At 47.9% G+C, this 18,264-nt stretch overlaps 2 protein-coding genes across 8 annotated transcripts in view; one reads left to right on the top strand and one right to left on the bottom strand.

Annotated features, from left to right (window-relative positions):
• Window positions 1–10,768, bottom strand: part of EARS2 (glutamyl-tRNA synthetase 2, mitochondrial) — a 44,627-nt gene extending 33,859 nt beyond the window's left edge. For 2 of the 3 annotated variants that reach the window (XR_496311.3, XM_007987904.3), the window contains exons 1-2: window positions 10,558–10,763; window positions 6,810–6,965 (exon numbers count right to left, since the gene is read on the bottom strand). Coding sequence is in view for 2 of the 3 variants with exons in the window: in XM_007987904.3 (XP_007986095.1) it covers window positions 6,810–6,965; window positions 10,558–10,696 (295 nt within the window). In the remaining variant the exon portion in view is untranslated. Of the gene's footprint in view, window positions 1–6,809; window positions 6,966–10,557 lie in introns of all 3 variants that reach the window. The other variant, XM_007987897.3, reaches the window with a different exon arrangement.
• Window positions 10,769–10,914: 146 nt separating this feature from the next.
• The window catches only part of UBFD1 (ubiquitin family domain containing 1), a 32,687-nt gene continuing 25,337 nt past the window's right edge, over window positions 10,915–18,264 (top strand). Inside the window, exons 1-6 of one of the 5 annotated variants that reach the window (XR_012092929.1) lie at window positions 10,915–11,120; window positions 11,303–11,632; window positions 12,837–13,045; window positions 15,549–15,614; window positions 15,966–16,071; window positions 17,381–17,451. Coding sequence is in view for 3 of the 5 variants with exons in the window: in XM_073015235.1 (XP_072871336.1) it covers window positions 11,096–11,120; window positions 11,303–11,632; window positions 12,837–13,045; window positions 15,549–15,614; window positions 15,966–16,071; window positions 17,381–17,431 (787 nt within the window). In the remaining 2 variants the exon portion in view is untranslated. The remainder of the gene's footprint in view (window positions 11,121–11,302; window positions 11,633–12,836; window positions 13,046–15,548; window positions 15,615–15,965; window positions 16,072–17,380; window positions 17,452–18,264) is intronic. The other 4 variants (XR_005237699.2, XM_073015235.1, XM_073015234.1 and 1 more) reach the window with 4 other exon arrangements.

The following is an 18,264-nucleotide window of genomic DNA, read 5'->3' on the forward strand; positions in this document are numbered from 1 at the left end:
CAGTATCCAATTTCTAGGCTCAAGTGATCCTTCCACCTCAGCCTCTCAAGTAGCTGGGATTATAGGCATATGCCACCATGCCCAGCTAGACTTAGTCTTTCTAAGCCTCAGTTTCCTGTTTTGAAAAGTGGAGCTAGCAGCCTCCTGTGCAGAGGGAACTGTGAGAATAAATGTGTCAGAGCTTACAAGTGCTTAGCCCAGTGGTGTATATTTAGGACAGTTTCAATATATGCTATAGACTAAATATGATCTACTGTAAGCCAAACTCCCAATCCAAAGTCCAATTCCCTCTGGTTACGTAGGATAAATTTCATTATGAATGGTTTCAGGAGAGGGCACAGGGAGACGAGAACCGGAAGATGGTGTTTCTGCCCTCAAAGAGCTTTCAAATGAATTGGGAAAATAAGGACATTGTTCACCCTGCTACCCTCAATGCTAACACAAACTGAGCTGAGTGTGCCTGGGTTCAAATGTACCAGATAGCTCAGACACCTTGGGAAAGTCATCTTTCTGGGCTCTGGGTACTCATTTGTCAAAGAAGGAAATAAGTAGTAACTTTCTCATGACGATCATCATGAGACTAGAATACGACGATGTAAGTAAAGTACTCATCATGTGGCCTGTGCTCAGTGCTCTCTGTGCTTTGGTATTTATTTATTTATTTGAGACAGGGTCTCACTCTGTTGCCCAGGCTGGAGTGCAGTGGCATGATCTCAGCTCATTGAAGCCTCAACCTTTCAGGCTCACGCGATCCTCCCACCTTAGCCTCCCAAGTAGCTGAGACTACAGGTACATGCCACCAGGCCTGGCTAACTTTTTTTAAGTTTTCTAGAGAGACAAGGTCTGCCTATGTTGCCCAGGCTGGTCTCAAACTCCTGGGCTCAAGTGATCCTCCTGCCTCAGCGTCCCAGTGCTGGAATTACAGGCATGAGCCACGGCACCCAGCCAGCTGTGATTATCATGTTACTTGGCTCCCTCTCACGGGACCTCCATTTCTTCATTTGTCAGAAAGGAGGGCTGAATCGGGTAAACTTGGGGGGGTCCCTTCTTGATCTAATGCTAAACAAGTCTCTTTAATGTGGTATCTTGGAATGCCCCAGGGTTTAAGAGGGACTCCCCTAGGAGAACGGAAAACATGTTAATTTAAAAACTGGCAAGTAAATGTTCATAGAGTTTTATTCGACAGCCAAAAACCAGAGGTAACCAAAATGTTCATTCACTACTGATGAATAAACAAAGTGTAGTATATCCATACAATGAATATTATTTGGATATAAAAAGAAATGAAGCACTGACAGACCACAGATGAGCTTATGGTAAGTGAAGGAAGCCAGTCACAGAAGGACAAATGTTGTATGATCTCAATCATATGAAACGTCCAGAAGAGGCAAATCCATGAAGGCAGAAACAGATTGGTAGTTGGAAGGCAGAAAGAGATTGATAGTTGCCAGGCGGTAGGAGAGGGTAGAATGGAGAGCGACTGCTAATAAGGAAGAGTTTCTTTTAGGGGTGATGGAAATGTTCTGGAATTAGTGGTGATGGTCACACAACACAGTGAATACACTGAAAACCACTGAACTGTACACTTTGATATGAGAAATTTCATATTATGGGAATTATATGTCATTTTTTTTTCTTCCCCCACAACAGAGTCTAGCTCTGTCACCCAGGCTGGAGTGCAGTGGCACAATCTCGGCTCACTGCAACCTCCAACACCCGGTTCAAGCAATTCTCCTGCCTCAGCCTCCCGAGTAGCTGGGATTACAAGCATGCGCCACCAACCACGCCCAACCAGTTTTTGTATTTTTATTAGAGACAGGTTTCACCATGTTGGCCAGGCTGGTCTCGAACTCCTGACCTTGTGATCCACCTGCTCTGGCCTCCCAAAGTGCTGGGAGAGCCACCCCAGGTGAGAGCCAGGCAAGAGCCACTGCACCTGGCTTGTATGTCAATTTTTTTTTTCTTTTTTGAGACAGAGTCTCGCTCTGTCGCCCAGGCTGGAGAGCAGTGGCCAGATCTCAGCTCACTGCAAGTTCCGCCTCCTCGGTTTACAACATTCTCCTGCCTCAGCCTCCCTAGTAGCTGGGACTACAGGTACCTGCCACCTCACCCAGCTAGTTTTTTGTACTTTTTTAGTAGAGACGGGGTTTTACCGTGTTCGCCAGGATGGTCTCGATCTCCCCACCTCATGATTCGCCCATCTCGGCCTCCCAAAGTGCTGAGATTACAGGCTTGGTATCTCAATTTTTTAAAAAGGCCGGGCATGCTGGGTCATACCTGTAATCCCAGGACTTTGGGAGGCCGAGGTAGGTGGCTCATTTGAACCCAGGAGTTCAAAACCACCATCTAGACGGTGAAACACCGCCTCTAAAAAAATAATAATAATAGCCGGGCGTGGTGGCTCACACCTGTAATCCCAGCACTTTGGGAGGCTGAGGCAGGCAGATCGCGAGGTCAGGAGATCGAGACCATCCGGACCAACATGGTGAAACCCCGTCTCTACGAAAAATAAAAAAAAAAAATTAGCTGCGTGTGGTGGCGGGCGCCTGTAGTCCCAGCTACTCAGGAGGCTGAGGCAGGAGAATGGCGTGAACCCGGGACGTGGAGCTTGCAATGAGCTGAGATGGCGCCACTGCACTCCAGCCGGGGCGACAGAGCAACTCCATCTCAATCAATCAATCAATAAAATGAAAAACATAAGAAAAGAAAGAATGACTCCCAAAGCAAGGTGCTCTAGAAGTCAGCTACCACAGGGTGCCTGAATACCTGTCCTCTGCCTCGACAAAATAGCAGGGTGGGGGACAAGGTCTGGGTTGCAAGCCTCATTCTCACAATGATGCTGCCACAGGAGTTCCAGGAGGGTGGGGCCCGGCATCATCAGCGCTGTTCATCACTGTATCCCCCTCATGCCTGGCATGGTACCTGATAAGTAGCAGATCCTCTGTGAAAGTGAAGCCTTCATCTCGGTCTGTGAAGCACCAGGTAATTTGGCTCCTGGAAAGCCTTCTTTTTTTTTTTTTTTTTTTTTTGAGACAGCGTCTCACTCTGTCACCTCAGACTGGAGTGTAATGGCATGACTGACAGGAGACAGACGAATTCCTATGCAGTCACGGACAATCCCTGGTGAAATCTGACCTCTAAGCCAAAGACAGCCCAAAGCCTGAAAACCAAACTGTCAGTTCAGGATAGAGTCCATGACTGGAGTGAGAACTTCTTTCTCTGTCTCACCCACTCTCTCTTGATTGGTTCCTTCTGGATGATATGTCTTAACCAACTGAATGGTCCTTTTTCCAAGACCACTCATGGACCAATCGGCAGGCACTCCCCAACTCTAAGCCCATAAAAACACTAGACTCAGCCTCACAGATGGCTACCACTTTCAGGGCCCACTATCGCAGTGGAGAGTTTTCCTTCTGTCACTCAATAAAATTCTTCTCTGCCGTACTCACTCTACAGTACCTGCACACCTCTTCCTCTTGGTTGCAGGACAAGAACCCAAAACTCGCCAAGCTGCGGGTGATGGGAATAAAAGAGCTGTAACACACTCCCGCTCACCGGACTAGGGAGAAAGAGAGCTGTAACACGCTCCAGCTCACTGGACTATGGGAGAAAGAGAGCTGTAACATGCTTCCGCTCAAAGGACTGCGGGAGAAAGAGAGCTGTAACATGCTCCTGCTCACCAAGCTAAAGGAGTGAAGAGCTGAGACAGTGCTGGGGGCTCGGACCTGGGGGCTCGGACCTTAGGACTCCCCAGACAAGAGCTGTAACACCCCTTGGAGCTCCACAACTGCTGGCATCTCCCAAGTTTTTGGGTGCCACCATGTTCCCCTCATCTAGATGCCAGCACCCAACAAAGAAGCCACCCAGTGGCACACCCAGTCCAGCCATGGGCTGAGTGTGGGGCCACAGCAGGTGTGGGATCCAAGTGGGCATGAGCCAAGTGCGGCCTGCTGGGCCAAGTGGGCCCAGAAGGCCCAAGAGAGGCCCAACAGAGGTGACGGCAGCTGCAGAGATTTCTGGCTGGCAAAGTGGCACTGAAGGAATCCTGTAACATGATCACAGCTTACAACCTCAACTTCCCCAGGCTCAGGTGATGCTCCCACCTTGGCCTCCCAAGTAGCTGGGACTATAGGAGTACACCACTACCTCCGGATAATTTTTTATAGAGACAAGGTCTCACTACGTGGCCCAGGTTGGTCTTGGACTCCTGAGTCCAAGTGATCCTCTCTCCTTGGCCTCCCAAAGTGCTGGGATTCCAGGCAGGAACCCCTGTGCCCGGCCTGGCAAGCCTTCTATCCTCACATCCCTGGTCATTCTGCTCACTATGGTTAGACCAAGCTGGTCTTTTTGATGCTCCTCAAATACATCCAGAACTTTCTTTCCATGGGGCCTCTCCATTGGCTATTCTTTTTGCTTTGAACATTCTTCCCCCAGGTCACCACGGGGCTGGCTCCTCACTTCATGCAGGTCTCTGCTCCAGCGTCACCTCCTAAGAGGAGACCACCCTATCTACAAGGGCATCCCTCGCCCCAGTTTCTAAGCCTGTTACTCTTTTCTCCATACTGGTTATTATCATTTAATATCCTATGAAGAATGAATTAGGAGCCAGGAGTGATGGTTCATGACCGTGATGCCAGCACTTTGGGAGGCCGAGGTAGAATTACTTGAGGTCAGGGGTTCAACAGCAGCCTGGGTAACATAGCGAGACCCGATCTCTACAAAAACATAAATTAATAAAATTAGCCGGGCATGGTGACACACAGCTATAGTTCCAGCTACCCAGGAGGCTAAGGTGAGAGGATCCCCTGAGCTCAGGAATTTGAGATTATAGTGAGCTATGTTTGAACCACCGCACTCTAGCCTGGGCAACAGAGTAAGACTTTGTTTGTTAAAAAAATTTTAAAAAAGAGAAATAACTAATCCACTTATCTGTCTTTCCCCTTGTCACTGAGCACAGGGTTTTTTTTTTTTTTTTTTTTTGAGACGGAGTCTCGCTCTGTTGCCTAAGCTGGAGTGCAGTGGTGTGATCTAGGTTCACTGCAAGCTCTGCCTCCCGGGTTTACGCCATTCTCCTGCTTCAGCCTCCCGAGTAGCTGGGACTACAGGTGCCTGCCACCACGCCTGGCTAGTTTTTTGTATTTTTAGTAGAGATGGCGTTTCAGCATGTTAGCCAGGATGGTCTCAATCTCCTGACCTTGTGATCCGCCTGCTTTGGCCTCCCAAAGTGCTGAGATTACAGGATTACAGGTGTGAGCCACCACATACGGACCTTTTTTTTTTTTTTTTTTTTTTTAAGACAGTCTCACTCTGTCACCCAGGCTGGAGTACGGCAGCGCGATCTCAGTTCACTGCAACCTCTGCCTCCTGGGTTCAAGCAATTCTTGTGCCTCGGCCTCCCAAGTACCTGGAAATACAGGCACACCATACCATACCAGCTAATTTTTGTATTTTTAGTAAAGATGGGGTTTTTGCCATATTGGCCAGGCTGGCCTCAAACTCCTGACCTCAAGTGATGCACACGTCTTGGCTTCCCAAAGTGCTGGGATTACAGGCACGAGCCACCGTACCTGGCCATGTGCAGGGTCTTTGTTAAATGTCTCTAGCACCTAGAATGGTCCCTTGATCACAGTATGTGATCTTGTATAGAATCCTTTATTCAACGGACCTTGACTGAACACCTGCTAAAGCCTTTTACAATAAAAGATATGAAATCATTTTGTACTCTTTAGGAATCCAGAGTCTAGTGAGTAATTTATCTGAGATTGGATAAATTTATCTCAAAACAGTCTTGGGATTTTTCTTTTTTCTTTTTTTTTCCAATCTCTAGACTAGCAAAGTCTTGGTATTTTTTCCTTGGGAATCTCCCCTTTCCTAGTCACACCTGTCCATATAGGTAGACAACTGTCAACCCAGGAAAAGAAAACACACTCCTCTTTGTTCTCCCTAACCTTAGCTGTCCTCAGGATTAAACTTTCCACAAGACCAACTTCAGAAGCTGTACGTGTTTTGCGTAGCTTATACAATGTGGTTAAAAAAAAATCTGAGCCCAGATTTAATAACGATAAGTATTCACCCAGAAAAACTGTATTTCTGGCTCTTCTTGGAACTCAGAAGACTGGACAAGCTGGGCCAGCATTCCCGCATAGGTACAAGGAGCTGGAGCTCAGAGGCACTCCCTCCTCTGGATGAGATGTGGTTTCCACAGCTCAGCACCAGCCCAGCTCCTCCAATTCCCACTTGGCCTGTGATTCCTGCCTGGCCCCTGTAGGGAATGGACTTGAGATTCTGAGGTGAAAATAGGAATCTCAAAACAGCCTTGTCAGTGGCTCACACCTGTTATCCCAGCTATTTGGGAGGCCGTAGCAGGAGGATTGCTTGAGCCCAGCAGTCTGAGAATAGCTTGGGCAACACAGCGAGATCTCAACTCTACAAAAAAATTAAAAACTAAAAATTAGCCAGGGGTCGTGGTGCGTGCCTGTAGTCCCATCTACTTGGGAGGCTAAGGTGGGAGGATCACTTGAGCCCAGGTCAAGGCTACAGTAAGCTATGATTGTGCCATGGAACTCTAGCCAACAGAATGAGACCCTGACTCTAAAAAATTAAAAAATAAAGAAACCAGTCTTGGAGCTGTGTTTCAGAGAGCTGCAGCAATTTTTTCAGGTGGCATCTGCCACCCCGGGCAGTACAAACATGTTATTTCTCCAGGAACTCCTGATTTTCCACCCTGAGCTCCATGAGAAGACCCACAGGCTCCTTTTCCTGCTTCCTGTTCCTCCCCTGCAGAAAGATCCTTTCTCTGCCAGGCTCACCTGCCCACTCCAGCATGTCCTCAATATTCTCCGCTGCCCCGGGCACAAAGCGAGTCTGATCTGTGTCCTCCAGCCTCAGGATGAAGCTCCCCTGGTACTTCTTAGCAAAGATGTAGTTGTACAGGGCAGTGCGGAGGCCACCCAGGTGCAAGAAGCCTGGAGAAGAGAACAGCTCAGATAAGACAGGGAAGATGAGCTAATAGGCCTCAGCAAAGGGCAAGTAAGCACTACTGTGACAGAACGTTGCACTAAATTTCAAAGACCAGCAGGATGCGTTGGCTCACGCCTGTAATCCTATCACTTTGGGAGGCCAAAGTCAGGGGGATCACTTGAGCCCAGGAGGTTTTTGTAGGTTTTTTAAGACAGAGTCTCGCTCTATCACCCAGGCTGGAGTGCAGTGGCACAATCTTGGCTCACTGCAACCTCTGCCTCTCGGGTTTAGGCAATTCTCATGCCCAGTCTCCCAAGTAGCTGGGACTACAGGTGCATGCCATCATACCCAGCTAATGTTTGTATTTTTGGTAGAGACAGGCATTCACCATGTTGGCCAGGCTGGTCTTGAACTCCTGACCGCAAGTGATCCCCCAGTCTTGGCCTCCCAAGTGCTGGGATCCACCAACCGCATCCACCACTCTATTTTGATATTTGTCTCAAGGCCAAGTTTTGCCTGAAAGAGAAGCGGGGTTATTCATTGAGGCCATATCACATACATTTAACTTACAGAAATTCAGTGATGTGTGCTGGGAAAAAAATTAATTACAAACGAACTAGAAATTTAAAATACTGTACAATCACACTGTGGGCCAGGTGCAGTGGTACAATCATGGCTCACTGCAGCCTCAACCTCCCAGGCTCAATCAATCCTCCCACGTCAGCCTCCTGAGTAGCTGGAACTACAAGTGTACACCACCACGCCTGGCTAATATTTTTACTTTTTTTTTCTAGAGGCAAAGTCTCACTATGTTGCCCAGGCTGGTCTCGAACTCCTGGGCTCAAGCAATCCTTCCACCTCAACCTGCCAAAGTGCTGGGATTACCGGCATGAGCCACCAAACCTTGCCAAGATATTCACCCTAATTGCTGGTTTTACACACTAACCAACAGTAGTGTTTGATTCCACTATATTTCTTTTCATCACTTTAAACTCGTAAGATTTTCCTTTTTCATCATTCCTGTCTGAAAACTGAAAGTTAACAGTTTTTCCAGGGTTGTCATTACCTCTTACCCTACCTTCTTTGGTCCAGCCCACAGCCCTAAGTCTCCACAACCAGCTCATCTACATTTACAGGTACAAGAGGCAGCAGAGGAGAGGAAAAGCTCTTCTGGGACCAGGCCGACCCTGCTTCAACACTGATGTGTGTAACCTTCGGATAGTTACTGCAAGGACACCAGAAAACCAGTGGTATTCAGTGGCACTGGGTCCCAAGAGTCCCCAAGACAAAAGAGGGACCCAGCTGCTAAAAACAAAGCCTCTTACATTAAGCACACCTGGAGTCAAATTCTTCATCCACCATTTATTAGTTGCTACCCCTTTGGAAGGAACTCAACTTTTATGAGCTTCTATTTCCTCAACTGTCAAGAGGGATTAAGAGCAAAAAAATAAGAATTTTCCTCATTATAGGGTTGCTCTGAGGTCTAAATGCTGACCAAAGTTAAACCCTCAATTAATTTCAGCTACCGTAATGATCTGTGCCTGATAATTCTTTTATCTGTTTATAGTCAAAAGCCTTTCCCACATGGGCTTTTCCCGCAAATGAGCAAGAAAATAAAAATTATAATCATCATAATAGAGGATGTTTATTAAGTGCTTTCTGGGTTAGACCTTGCTAATTGGTTCAGCTGCATGAGCTTAACCCCGTAAGACAGACACTATTAGCCCTGTTTTCACAAATAGTAAAACTGAGGCTCAGATTCATTAAATAATTTGCACATCTAGGCCAGGTGCGGTGGCTCACACCTATAATCCCAGCACTTTCGGAGGCCGAGACAGGTAGATCACTTGAGCTCAGGAGTTCGAGACCAGCCTGGACAACATGGCAAAACCCCATCTCTACAAGAAAATACAAAAATTAGCTGGGCGTAGTGCTCACACACTTGTAGTCCCAGCTACTCAGGAGGCTGAGGTGGGAGGATCACTTGAGCCCCGGAGGCTGAGGTTGCAGTGAGCCGAGATTGCGCCACTGCACTCCAGCCTGGGCGACAGAGCCAGACCCTGTCTCCAAATAATAATAATAATTTGCACATCTAGTAAGTTACATATCTAACAAATGGCAAAGACAGAAATTTGTATCCAGGCAATCCCAGGCTTTGGCATTCTACAATTCAAACGATTCTCGTGCGTCAGCCTCCTGAGTAGCTGGGATTACAGGCCTGGGCCACATGCCCGGCTAATTCTTGTATTTTAGTAGAGACGAGGTTTTGCCATGTTGGCCAGGCTGCAGAAACTTACATAGCAACCTGACAGCATGGTTTTACCTCTGCTAACCCAAATAAAAAGAAATGGGTTTGTATTTTGGATGGTTTCAAAATTTTATTTTTCTGGTCATTAATTTATATTAATTTTGTGGAAATACTGACACAATGGATTGGAAATTTAAAACCAGCACTTCTACCACAGATGGTTTGAAAGGCACTGCTCTACGCTATACTGACCACCAGAAAGATCCTATCATGTACAGCTGGGACTTTGCCACAAAGATCCTTGTATGTTCATCCCGGCATTTGGGATGAGAGGCATACTCAGTGTAGAGAAGGTAGAAGGTAACCTTACTGGTGGGAACCAGAAGGCCCTGACAAGATCTCCAACAGGCTATAAAATGGGCCTCTGTCACCCTCTAGCTTGCTAAGATCCCAACAACACTAGCACAGTGCCTTGGTATCTGCGATTTCCTCTACCAAGAAGATTCCTTCTTTTTTGTTTCTGAGACGGAGTTTCCCTCTTGTTGCCCAGGCTGGAGTGCAATGGCGAGATCTTGGCTCACTGCAACCTCCACCTCCCGGGTTCAAGTGATTCTCCTGCCTCAGCCTCCCAAGTAGCTGGGATTAGAGGCATGCGCCACCATGCCCGGATAGTTTTGTACTTTCAGTACAGACGGGGTTTCACCATGTTGGTCAGACTGGTCTCAAGTGAGCCACTTGATCTCAAGTGATCCACCCGCCTCGGCCTCCCAAAGTGCTGGGATTACAGGCTTGAGCCACCCCACCCGGCCTCCAGAAGGTTCCTTCTATAGGCTTCACGTAGCGTGCTCCTTCTTGTCATTTGGATCTCAGCTCAAATGTTAGCCGCTCAGTAAAGCCTTCTGGAGCGCCCTTGTTAACTCCCAGTCTCCTATCCTGTTTCACTTCCCGTATGGCACATGTGACTCTAAAATTACATTTATTTTTATAGGTGTCTGCGGCAGCCACTGGAGTGCAGACTTCTAGAGAGCAGGGCCCCTACCTTTCTCAATGATCACTGTATCCCAGTGTCTACAACACCTGGCACAGTTTGTCATCAATACACATGTACGGAATGCATGAAAGATCGAAAGAGTTGGCATGGCACAAAAAAACACAAAGAAATTCCCGGCAATTTGAAATATTTCTGTTCCTGCACCTCAGTTTCCGCCTCTGTAGAATGGGCTAGCGCTGCCTTAACCCTCCTCCGCCCGCCCACTTGACACCACCGGAAAGGATTCATTCGGGAACATTCGGGGGGCGGAGACGAGACAGGGGGCCTCGGCCTGTAGTGTCACGTCCGCCAAGGTTACCTGTGGGGCTGGGAGCGAACCGCACTCGCACCGCAACCCCGGGACCAGTGCCCAGGCTGGCCTCGCGCCGTCCTACGGGGCGGCCAGAGGCCGCTGAGGGCCTCCCGCGCTGCAGCAATCTCCTCAGGAGCGCCGCCATGTGGGATGGAATCGCACACGTGGGCTTCTCCTGCGTCACTTCCGGGGACTGCTTCCAGCCAATCGGCCTCCGCCACAGCAAGCGCAGCCCTGCCCCTTAAAGTCACAGGCCTCCTAGCGCGAAAGTCCACGCCCCCCTGGACGGCTGCGGCCGCACTAGCCACCAGGGGGCAGAGCCCAGAGAAAGGGCTATTTCCCGGACCCGCCCCCTTCGGCTTGGGAAAGCTAAAGCGTGGCAGGGGCCGGACCGGGAAAGCGGAGGAGGCGGGTCTCCATAGAAACCTCCACCTGTTTCCGGCTGTGCTGTGAGAGATTAGGGGCTGCTGCGGGGGCCAATCTCAGCCAGCTCGCCTCTTCCCAGCGGCCTCTGCGGGAGCGGTGGGTGTTGTACACAATCATCATGGCGGCGGCCGGGGCCCCGGATGGTGAGTGCGGCGGGGGTGGCGGGCGCCGGGCCCGGGCCGAGGTTGCGGGCGCTTCTCTGGGGGATGCAGCCCGGCCCGGGGGGTAGAAGCGCGGCTCGGGAACGGAGGTCCGGCGGCGCCCGGACAGCATCCGTTCCCAAGCCCAGCCCGCGGCAAGCGCCCACCCCCTAACCCCCTTGCAGGCATGGAGGAACCTGGCATGGACACGGAGGCCGAGACCGTGGCGACTGAGGCGCCCGCGCGGCCCCTCAACTGCGTGGAGGCTGAAGCCGCGGCGGGGGCGGCGGCCGAGGACTCCGGCGCCGCACGAGGTAGCCTGCAGCCGGCCCCGGCCCAGCCCCCTGGGGACCCCGCAGCCCAGGCCTCGGTCAGCAACGGCGAAGACGCGGGCGGCGGCGCGGGCAGGGAGCTGGTGGACTTGAAGATCATCTGGAACAAGACCAAGCATGACGTGAAGTTCCCCCTGGACAGCACAGGCTCCGAGCTGAAACAGAAGATCCACTCGATTACAGGTAATTCCTGCGGCGCTGACAGCCAGTCTTCCCCACCCCGCCTCCTGATGGCCCTTGCACCGTGCTAGGCACCTGGTGGCTTTCCTTGCATCAGGCACCCCCATCCTCACAGCAGTCTTCCGAAGAATATTTGGATGCCCATTATTCAGCTGGGGAAAGAGACTCAAGTTTATAGAGCTAGTAAGTTGCACAACTGGGATTCAAGCCGAAGTCTGACGTTTAAACCCCGGTTTCTCATTAATGTTGCCCTAACATCTCTAATTAAGAAATCACCTAAGGCACTTGTTTTACAGCTTCCGGGCCCTTTCCCAGGAGATTCTGATTCAGTGGGTCTGGTATGTAGCCAGGAATTTATTTTTAGCAAATATCTTAGGTAATTCTTCTAAGTGAAGTTGAGGAAACACTGCTATTGACTTTGATGCTGGTTCTTCACAGTTGATTCTGTTTCTTGATTTTACCTTGTTTATAGTGCTTTACCATCTGAAATTTTTTTTGTTTTTCTTTTTTTTTTTTTTTTTTTTGAGACGGAGTCTCGCTCTGTTGCCCAAGGTGGAGTGCACTGGCGCGATCTCGACTCACTGCAACCTCCGCCTCCCAGGTTCAAACGATTCTCCTGCCTCGGCCTCCCGAGTGGCTGGGATTACAGGTGCCCGCCACCCCACCACGCAGGGCTAGTTTGTTTGTTTTATCTGCCCGCCTCGGCCTCACAAAGTGCTGGGATTACACAGGCATGAGCCACCACTCCTGGCCTTGAACTTTTTTTTTTTTTTTTTTTTTAAAGCTTTCTACATGTACCCTTGTAAACGCCATTAAGAACAGGAGTTTTGTCCCTGTCGGCTTCTGTAACTCTGATGCTTGTGGATTCTCACTTAATATTTGAATGATTTAGATGATTGAGGAACAACTTGGAAAGAATGAGAGCTAATATTTATTGAACAGTTACTGAATGCTAGGCACCGTACTAAATGCCCCACATTGGTCTCATCTCTTAATCCTTGAAACAATTCTGTATAGAAGGACCTACTCTCATAAGTCTTCCACAGTTCTAGAAACTGAGGTTCAGAGGTTGTAAATCTCCCAAGAAAGCTAATAGGTGGTGGAATCAGTATACACTTTTTGGTCTGTTAACCAAAGAGTTGTGTAGTATCCATACATTTTTCTTTCCTTCCTTCCTTTCACTGTCCACCTTCTACCTTTTCCCAAGGTCTCCCGCCTGCCATGCAGAAAGTCATGTATAAGGGACTCGTCCCCGAGGATAAAACATTGAGAGAAATAAAAGTGACCAGTGGGGCCAAGATCATGGTGGTTGGCTCCACCATCAATGATGTTTTAGCAGTAAACACACCCAAAGATGCTGCGCAGCAGGATGCAAAGGCCGAAGAGAACAAGAAGGAGCCTCTCTGCAGGCAGAAAGTGAGTCCATCTTGTGCTTCTTGGTCCTGAGAAATTTGAGGCTTTGTCCTCTCGAGCCTTGGCTGGTTATATTCTCCCTAGAATAAGCTCCTTTTTGGACAGGGCCCATGATGGAAATTTATGGCAGCAGTTGGGTGCCGCAGAGTGGAGGTGACAACTACCTGAGATTTGCAACTTTGTCTCATCTGGCGGGTCAGTGTGTCTCAAGTCTACCTACTTTAGGATAAGACCTTGGTAAAGGAAGGCTTCAGACCATGTGTTGAAAGGAATCAGACCTGGGTTTCTCTCTCCTATTTAGTGCCAGAGAAAGATACCAGTACTAGAAGTAAGCCCTCATTTTGCACAAGTGCTTACATTTGGCTTTTTGGTTTGTGGCTTTTCCCAAGTCAACAAGCCTGGTTAGGCATGGAAATCAACAACTCTCGGAAGTTCCTCTAAAACTGATCGTTTCAGGAAGCTGAATGAAGCTGAGTAGGAAGACAACTACACTGATGGATTTATTTATTTATTTTTTGTCCTGATGTGTGAAATAGGAGATTGATTTTTTTACATTCTTTGTTCTTTTGACTGCAAGAGATCCTGCCTTGTCTCGTGCTCATCATAGCCATTAACATTCTTATATGAATGAAGACAAGTGAGATGATTTTACTGTAGAAGGAACAGGTTGTGAGAATCATCACTTGGTATCTTTTTACCTGGCAAATTCTACTGATTGCTGTGTAGCCTCCTGATCATTCTTCCTAGCGTTCCAAGGAAAACAGGTATTCTTAACTGTGTCCACAGTAGAGTAGATCGACTTGAATCAACATTATTTAGTGACCATAGACACTAAGGTGTATGACCAACAGTAAGAGAAGGACACAGTTTCTGTTACAGATCCGTAATCACTTGTGTGCTTCCAAAACCCCAAAGAAGTCTAAAAATGAAAAGTGTTTTTATAAATTTAACAGGACCAGAATTAGTGTGAATTTTCCTCTTTGCTGCCCCAGACTCCACAGAGAAGATTGTTACGTATTTTAAAGCAATATTATCTCTATAAGACTTTGAAAACCCTTAAAGTTCAGAACGCTAGGGTTTCACATAAGGGGTTGTAAACCTATATTGTCTTAATTATCTAAAAGATGTTGATTTGGAGACTTCACCCCCACATACGGGGTCGCACTGTCTCGAAACTGATTGAGTTTCTTCTCATAGTCCTGTTTTCCTCTTCCACATGTATGAAATAGTGAAATGTGAGCGTCAGATAGGAGTGGTCCCACTGGTCACACCCTTGGAGCATAACATGCCTCTTAAATACAGGTTTTTAGTTACTAATGGTAGCTTAACAGGCCTAGAACTGTTCTGCACAGAACTGTTTGAACTCTTGTTCAAAAGGTGCTTGAAAGGTGTGACTGGAATTGCACTTGCAGCCCGTGCTGCTGTGTTTCATTGATGCCAATTATGATGCATCACATGACCTAATGAGAGGGATATAGTCCCTTGCCTTTTTATCAGCTTGTTAAGGGGTCTGGGGCTGATGTCTGGAGTGACTTTTTGCTAACAGTCTGACAGTGCTGTGTTTATTCCTCCCAGAGGGATTCCACTATGCCAGTGAGGATTTGGGCTGGCTTGTGGCTGCCTGGTACTTACATTTGATTAAATTGTTACCTTCTATCCATTCATTGTCCCATAGTTCCAGCTTTTCCAAGCAGTGGCTGTGCCTATAAGGCCACAGATGGAGAAGAAATAAGACTCAGGTGGGCCAGGCAGGAGAGCTGTTTAAGAGGCCCTGAACTTAGAATCCTTAAAGAGCTGCCTCAGGGTTCTTGGGGCAGGCTGGTAGGGGTGGAGTTTAGAGGCTTCTTAATGTCAGGTTATAGAGTAATCAGCATTTCTTTACAAAAGGTGGCTCTTCTAGGTTCCTGTTTAGCTGGAGTTAAGGGTAGGGCAGTGGGGAAAACTTCGGCGATGGGCTGGGTCTCCATTTGTTGAAGAACTGCTCCTTCTAGGCAGTTAGACAGATTACCAACATCTTATAGGGTTCTCTGGGAGTTTAAGTTGAAAAAAGTGGGTGCCATTTTTTTGTCTGCTAGGAGAGCAACACCCTTTGTTGCCCTCTTTAGCTTGACGGTTTAATCATTTAAGTGGTGGTTTTTTTTGAGGGGAGAAGGGCAATCTGGAAATCCCGTTTGCTCTAGAACTTTGATAGCTAATATGGTAAGTAGCTACATGTGGCTGGTTAAAATGAAATTAAGAATTCAGTCCCTCAGTCACAGTAGCTGCATTTCAAGTGCACAATAGTCACAGCAGTAGGTAGTGGCTAGCACAGGTACGAACATCTTTGTCCTCCCAGAAAGTTCTGCTGAACAACACTGTGCTATAGTTTTAAAGGATCCATAGTCTGTTGTCATTAAAAGCTTTTGAGCCAAAACACTAAGGCTTGCTTCATCCTGTCTTTCAAAGGAATAGTAACACGACTAAATATAGTCAGCTGTTTCATTTCATTCTCTCTTCTGACTTATAGCAACACAGGAAAGTGTTGGATAAAGGAAAACCCGAAGATGTGATGCCATCTGTTAAGGGTGCCCAGGTAAGGCGGATTTCTTTGTGAGCATTCTGAAAATGAGCCAGCCCCACCATCTGACTTGAGGTTCCTCCAATCCTGTCCCTTCTCTTTTTTCCCTTTTTTTAATTTTGAGACAGAGTCTTGCTGTGTCGCCCAGGCTGGGGTGCACCACTACACGTGGCTAATTTTTGTATTTTTAGTAGAGACGGGGTTTTACCATGTTGCCCAGGCTAGTATTGAACTCCTGACCTCAGGTGGTCCACCCGCCTTGGCCTCCCAGTGTGCTGGGATTACGGGTGTGAGCCACTGCGCTTGGCCCCCTTCTCTTTTTTTCAGACCGTCCCTCTATCTCTTACCATGCTCTTGTGCCTCCAGGAACGCCTGCCAACGGTACCGCTGTCGGGCATGTACAATAAGTCTGGAGGAAAAGTGAGACTCACCTTTAAACTAGAACAAGACCAGCTGTGGATTGGCACTAAAGGTATGTTCTTCCTTGCTTCCCTGCTGGCCCACTGCCTGCCTCTGACACCCAGCAGCACTCACGTTGTGGAGTACGATTCCGCCCCTCCTTCTGAAACCTCTCTCTCCACTGTGCTTTGCGTGCTTCTGGCTTTTAAATTTGCTTTTAGACGCTCGCCTTTTGTTTGGACCCTTTTCCCTCATTGTTTTCGTTCTGATCTCAGGGCTGATCCACCAAACATTGGCTCTTCAGTTGCACACAGATTCAGAGGCCCCAAACACATGGCTCAAAGGCCAAATCTGGTCCACAGAAAAAGATTTTGTGGGATGACACGCAATCTGTAAAAATTGGGAGATTTCACTTAATCTGATTTTTAAAAAATTTTTGGCTTCTCTTGAAAAATCCAATGATCTGGTCCTTTGGGGCCTGCATTCTCACATGGCATCGATCCACTAGAGCCGAGTAGTGGTTTCCAGTGGGCCATGCTATAGTCCTCACGGTCCCATTTATCTTAGAAGTAGCCAGCTTTGTTCGTTTGTCACCTGCCTGGCCCCTGTAGGTCAGAGTTTGACCCTATAGTAGGTGAAGTTTTCCTAACCGCTGCCTAGGAATCTGCCTCTCCCTCCCCGCCTGCTTGCCCTCTGCCTGCCCCACCCTCGCCTGTGCACGGTGTCTGGATCAGCCTTGCTGTTTGCTGGGAAGTGTCTCTGACTGTCCTCCCTCTTCCTTCCCCTAGATGTTTACGAAGTCTTGTCAGTTACACTGCAGAACTGTCTGTCCCTTTCTTTGCCACACTGTTGTGCCAGTTAAAGTTCCCAAGCATCTTTAAACTTGGTCTGTTCAAAGCAAGTTACCCTGTTTCACTGCCGCATCTGTGTTTTCTTCTGTCCTGTCCATCTTACCTACTGCTTTTTATCCTGGGTACCTGTGCTCAAGGACCTTTGGCTCTCTAAGGACACATTCAAATGTGTAACCATAGCGTTCAGTGTTCTCAGCACTGGGCCTTAGTTTAAATTTTGGTTCCAGCTTCAGGCCCGTTTGCCCTGTGGTCCCCTGTGTATTTCAGCCGCATCTCTCTGTGAAACTCCCAGTGTGCTTTGCACAGCTCCTTGTCTTTGCTCATGCTGTGCCCTTACCTGGAATGCCTTCTTCCCATTCCTTGTTACTAATAAAATCTTCCAAGGCCCTACTTAAATGTTCTCTCCGAATGAAGCCTTCCTTGATTCACCCCCCACCCTCCAAATGACTTGCTGCCGCTTCTGTTCATAGAGCGCTTCGTTTATATCCCCAGAGCACTCATTACTCTCTGACTTGTCTGTCCCCCTGTTAGATTCCTGGAGGGAACCGAACATGCCTAAATCACCTGTTTCTGGCCAGCACTGTAGGTATTCAGTGTTCGAGGTAAATGCTAAAGAGAAGTATAGGGGGTCCCATCATCTGACGTTCACTGGTTTCAGGGACAGACCATTTAGTGAGACTCCACTTAACATGGAACCAAGTTTTATGGAGAATAATCGGGGCAGGGGTGGTGGGGAGAGAGAGTTTTTAATCATCTAAAACACAAAAATCAGTGTTCAACCCTATACTGATTGTTAAAATGAACAAAAATTGAAATGCCAAAAATGCTTGAGTTTTCTGTCAATTTTATGATAACTCGCTGTTTTCTTCATTTCACATTCAACTCTAACTGCATGGTCAAAGCAAGTTTTGCAGAATATCTGAGGGTTCCCCCCAGTTTTTGTAAGGGCCTTTGAACCCTCTGCTACATCATTCTCTTCTGCAGAGCCTGTCCATCTTCCCCTTGTCAGTAGTTAGCTGCCCAGCCTCTGTTGACTTTGCAAGTGATTTTGCTTAGTTCTGTCCCATCGCATTCACTTGCTGAAGTGCATAGACTTCCTGTCTCTTGCCGGACCTCTACTTTTGCTTGTGGGCAGCCTCACTGAAGGCAGTTGCTAAGGCTGATCTGGAAAGACCCTGCCATGAGGATATGTGCAGGCAGAGAAGTCTGGATGAGAACTAAGTCTTTAAGTGCTCGTTGGTTCCTCAGGGAATATTTCTGTGTCAGGAAGTTTGTATAGGGAACACATCATAACTGTAGGAACTGATAGAACAAGAACTTCCTGACCCTGTATTGGAGTTTTCTTTTTGCTAGTAGGAGCAGCTGCCTTCCTGCTTTGACCTAAAGGCAGAACTCTAGAAGAAGCTCAATATGTT

This window comes from Chlorocebus sabaeus, chromosome 5 (assembly GCF_047675955.1).
Source record: "Chlorocebus sabaeus isolate Y175 chromosome 5, mChlSab1.0.hap1, whole genome shotgun sequence".
NCBI classification, from domain to species: Eukaryota; Metazoa; Chordata; class Mammalia; order Primates; family Cercopithecidae; genus Chlorocebus; species Chlorocebus sabaeus.